Raw genomic sequence first — 5,189 nt, 5'->3', positions numbered from 1 at the left:
TTCTGTGTAGAAGCAAGAAGTGCCATGAATGCTGCATCAATTTCTTGCTGATACATCAAGGTTTTTGTTGGTTACCTGGTATGGCTTGAAACTGTACTAAGTATTGTGCAAAATTCTTTGTACGAAAAATGGTGAAATCTGACCGATCTTCGGGATGATCGGTCACTCGTCTTTTCAACCACGTAACTTCTGCGCTAAACTTAGTAAGAGCTTGAAACTTGGAAAAACAAATGAGGCATTCCTGCTCTTTAAAACGATATATAATAAAGAAAGTTTTGCAAGCTAGAAAAGTTTTTTTGAGTGTCCGAATATAGGTGGTGTCCGATCATTCATAAGGTACTCTAGTAGCTATATACTTACTGATGATGGTGTATGTCTCATACTGGAGCTTGTTCCTTAAGTTAAATACACGTACAGTATAATTGTATTGATGATATGGTATTAATGTACGTATATCATTAATAGACTCATCAGTACCAGTGAATGTGTACTGATCAATGACTGCAGTACTGTCACTGGTAATAGTTAGGAAAGTGTTGGATTGTGAAGGAGGACAACTTAACTGATGACAAACAATAAAAATAATCAAGTTAAGTTATAACTACCTTTATAGTCACATTAGGTGTTAGAAAATTACCATTATTAATTGTAATATCAACAGCATAACCTATCAAAAATGTTATTGATTTAAAAATCATTTCAATAATTTCATTCACTTACTTCCATTATTACTGATAGTATTAATTGAAGTATATTGAGCTATTAGTGCTGTTACACTGATGTTGAATGCATCACATTGTGTAATATTAGGAGCTGCAATATATGTATTAGTTATGGTTGTATCCAGTATGATATCTCCATCTTCTTCATCAATTACTACTACTTGATATTGATAGCTTAAATATAATCCATAAGGTATATCATAAGAGAAATAAGAAGGATGTGACCATGTTATTAATAATGAAGTGGAATTGAATTTCAAATTTTCAACTGATGAAACACCTGATTAATAAGATACATGCACAAAATAAAAATTTACTGTGCTGTCATGCTAACTAACCTCGTATGTAAAGTGTAGCACTACCAGAGAATGCTTGTTCAAAAGGTGGAAATGACATTATGTAACAACTAATACTAATTCTATCATTAATAGGCAAAGCACTGATACTAAGTACTGAAGAGAAGTTACCAGGACCACTAGGATCAGTGTATGTGATGCCTCTTTGTTGTTGAATGGAGTTAGTTAGTGGAGCACTTCCTACTATCCAGTTCAATATATTTCCAGTTCCTTCACAAGTAAATGTTGCTGTAGTATAAATAGGAGCTACTACTGATACTGGAGGCACTGTAATGACTATTGGAAGGAATTTAAAAAATTATGATTCAATTTATAACATTTTACCAGCTCCATCCACTGATTGAGAAACTGTAGATAATGAAGCCAACAGGAATAATACTAGCTCAAACATCTCTTGACTTTATGACCAATATACACTTTGTCTTATTATAATAATATCAACATATCCACACGTACCATAACATAATAATTACTGGTACACTGAATCGTGAGTTACATCAACAATGTAGAGGCCTATAGTATACACATGTTCCATATGACATGACCAACAGTGCAGTGTATGTTAAGATTGTTTATCATTAGTTGATCATGTTATTAAAATGTTAATTATACTATTCAACTAAATAATAACAAAGCTCTTCATTGTGCCGACTTAATTTGTAAACACTTCAAAGTGTTTAACAAGGTGTGAACAAGACGGTAAAAGAATGATTTTTCACTCATGCATAAATTATTAACAACAAAAAACAACAACAATGACAATAATAATAATAATAATAATAATAATAAAAGTTCATTTATTAGATTCTTGTTCAGCTACACTAGGCATTACAGCAACTCTTGAATAATTTCTAATCAGTTCAGGTCTTTGACCAGCCTCACTAGCTGTATACACTGAAAAACACAATAATAATAATTAATAATAATAATAAGGAAAAAACATATTACATTTTCTGATACATATACATCTACTTATGTTGCACATATATAGTTTGAGGATTCCGATCATAATTTGGATTTTTGTACAAATTTTTTAAGCAGCTCAAAATTTGAGCTAAAAGACCCATACAGGATGCAGTGCCAGAAATGACTAAGAGCAAATTCTCCATTTTTATTACATACATGTATATGCCTATAATTAATTATCAAACCCCTTACTAAAATATTACCCCAGGGGGAAAGAGAAAGAGGCTTGCCCCCTTACCTTCATCAGGTGTTGTAGTGATAGCAAAACTAACAGTACTCCTATTCTTACTGAAGGTGACTCCGCCCCTCTCCCTCGCTCCAACCGTTAACTGCCTCTCCCTCATCTTTTGGTTACGCTGAGACATGAACCACACCCACAGCCTAGCAGGAACCAACTGATACACATAATTCTAAAAATAGAAGATATTATTTATCATATTATTATCTACTGTATAGCCGGCAAGAATCTTTTGTGACCAAAAAGTAGAATATCAAAGCCACAAAATAGATCTTTGGATGGATCCACAATATTTTGGACCACAGATACCATTATAACTAGAAAATTTGGTGGCGTAAAACTTTGGTGAATTGAGGTCCATTTGCCAAATTTTTAGTCTCCAATTTGAAAAGGCTCCATAGAAGCAGACACAGAGTTAAAATTTTTAACCTCCAAACCTCTTTTAGAGTCAATTCGCCAAATTTTAGCACTCCAAATTTTCTAGCTATACAGTAGCTTACTAATTACTATACAGTATAATAATAATTATTTATACAAGTATAATAATTAATATAATAATAATTATTATTATTCATACTATGATGGCATGTATCCAGTATCCACAGCAGTTTGATCTATAGTCCAGTGTCCTTAATGCGTGTCTTACATACACTTCTGGTGAAGGACTGACAAATGAATTATCCTTTGATAGAGGAAGTGGTGTCAGTGTCTAGTATAAATTAATAATAATAACAATGATTATTATTCTGTTTAAAATACATTTGTTTCTATCAATGGAATACAGTATAGCCTCCTGCTATTGTGGACACTCTAAAATAAGGATACCTCTATAATGAGGAGGGGTAGTATCAGTCCCAATACAATAGTAATGTGTATTAATGAACCTCTGAAATAAGGACAGGTTCATAATCAGGAGCTAGGGTATTATTGGGTACCAAGGTGTCCGGAATAGACAGGATTGACTGTACATTAACTGTAAATTAGTTGATATTACCTGTACAGTGATTCCTTTATGATGATACTCATCATGTAGGGTTCGTCCTAACATTGTCACAAAACTCTATCAATAAACATTAATAACCATTAATAACTAGTGACCACGCCCACCATTGAAGCAGCTTCAGCGGCTAATAGAGGAGTAGGGGGAGCATCACCTAAAGCTGAGGATACGTTGATAATAGCACCTCTACCTCTCTCCAGCATTGTAGGTAATATCATATGAGTCATCTAATAAACAACAACAATAAACAACAACAATAAAAATAATAAAAATATATACAGGCTAGCCTCTATATAATGGAAACTTATGGACAAAAAAGTGTCTCTATTATACAGAGGTGTCCTTTATGTGGAGGTTATTTTATACAGTAAGGAATGTAATTGGTACACTAGGTGCTGTCCATTAAATGGAGGTGTACGCTATAGAGAGTGTCTATTAAGAGAGGCTATACTGTACATGTATCATGTATTTAACGTTACCATTGTTGTTGATGCTATGTTGACATTTACCAGCTGCCACAACCGCTAAAAAATGATAATAATATTAATTTATTTATTCATTAATTATTTTTTATTTCTTACATTGTTTGGTACTTGTGAGAAATATTGAGGATGATCATATTTTATTGGATTAACATTAACTGAATAAGAATAAGTACATCAAAATGTATCAGAAAATGTAATAATAATTTCCCAGCAAAAAAATCTTACGTAAGATCTTACTTAAGATCTTATGAAACCTTACAAATGATCTTGCATGTTTAATTATGCCTGTTCTTGCAAGATCATTAGACAAGAAGTTCCAAAATCTTGCCAAGATCTTATGATAAGTCTTACATGATCAGGCATGGTCTGACGATTAATCTTACATTATCAGTCAAGATCAGGCACTAAATCTTACATGATCAGGCAAGATCAGGAACTAAATCTTACATGATCAGTCAAGATCAGGAATGAAATCTTATATTTTCAGTAAAGATTTGGAATTAAATCTTACATTATCAGTCAAGATCTGGAATTAAATCTTGTATGATCTTTTAAGACTCTTACTTGTTATGAACTAATATCATGAAGGATATTGTAAGATCTTGTCAAGATCTTGAAGAAATAGTTAAGTTCGGATTTGGGATTCCAAGCATATCCCATAGTATTAAAATGACTGCAATTGTAAGATCTGAGCAAGAACTTACATTGCTTAAATGCATAATAATGATGTCATTATAGCTTAATTAAGTTTAATTTTGTTGAAAGTTTGCTTTCTTTATATGCTCATACTTTTGTAAAGGCTATCGTGGGTTGTCAACTACTTCCTGTGACATCACGCAACTTGTAAGATCTTTCAAGATCTTGTATGACTTAAAATGATGTGAAGCGTAAGATAATTCATGTAAGATCTTTAGTAAGATCAGGCATATACATCTATCAGTAATATTGTAAGATAATTCATGTAAGATCTTAAGTAAGATCAGGCCTGTACATCTTATCAGTGATATTGTAAGATAAGTCATGTAAGATCTTAAGTAAGATCAGGCATATACATCTTATCAGTGATATTGTAAGATAAGTCATGTAAGATCTTAAGTAAGATCAGGCCTGTACATCTTATCAATGATATTGTAAGATAATTCATGTAAGATCTTAAGTAAGATCAGGCATATACATCTTATCAGTAATATTGTAAGATAATTCATGTAAGATCTTAAGTAAGATCAGGCCTGTACATCTTATCAATGATATTGTAAGATAATTCATGTAAGATCTTAAGTAAGATCAGGCATATACATCTTATCAGTGATATTGTAAGATAAGTCATGTAAGATCTTAAGTAAGATCATGCCTGTATATAGTAGCTAAGATTGATCCAAATAAGATCTTATAAGGTTGTTCTTAATTCTTATCTCACCTTAC

At 32.1% G+C, this 5,189-nt stretch overlaps 1 protein-coding gene across 1 annotated transcript in view; it reads right to left on the bottom strand.

Moving 5' to 3' along the window:
* Positions 1-1,789: 1,789 nt before the first annotated feature.
* Positions 1,790-5,189, bottom strand: part of LOC105314481 (inactive hydroxysteroid dehydrogenase-like protein 1) — a 6,850-nt gene continuing 3,450 nt past the window's right edge. The window contains exons 4-10 of the mRNA XM_011408670.2: positions 3,864-3,922; positions 3,762-3,806; positions 3,390-3,509; positions 3,277-3,342; positions 2,860-2,991; positions 2,283-2,454; positions 1,790-1,972 (exon numbers count right to left, since the gene is read on the bottom strand). Of these exons, the coding sequence (XP_011406972.2) occupies positions 1,872-1,972; positions 2,283-2,454; positions 2,860-2,991; positions 3,277-3,342; positions 3,390-3,509; positions 3,762-3,806; positions 3,864-3,922 (695 nt within the window). The 3' untranslated portion in view covers positions 1,790-1,871. The remainder of the gene's footprint in view (positions 1,973-2,282; positions 2,455-2,859; positions 2,992-3,276; positions 3,343-3,389; positions 3,510-3,761; positions 3,807-3,863; positions 3,923-5,189) is intronic.

Source organism: Amphimedon queenslandica, unplaced genomic scaffold, assembly GCF_000090795.2.
Source record: "Amphimedon queenslandica unplaced genomic scaffold, v1.1 AMPQUscaffold_12888, whole genome shotgun sequence".
Classification (NCBI taxonomy): domain Eukaryota; kingdom Metazoa; phylum Porifera; class Demospongiae; order Haplosclerida; family Niphatidae; genus Amphimedon; species Amphimedon queenslandica.
Note: the sequence above shows the minus strand (reverse complement) of the source record. Positions and strands in the feature narration are given on the sequence as shown.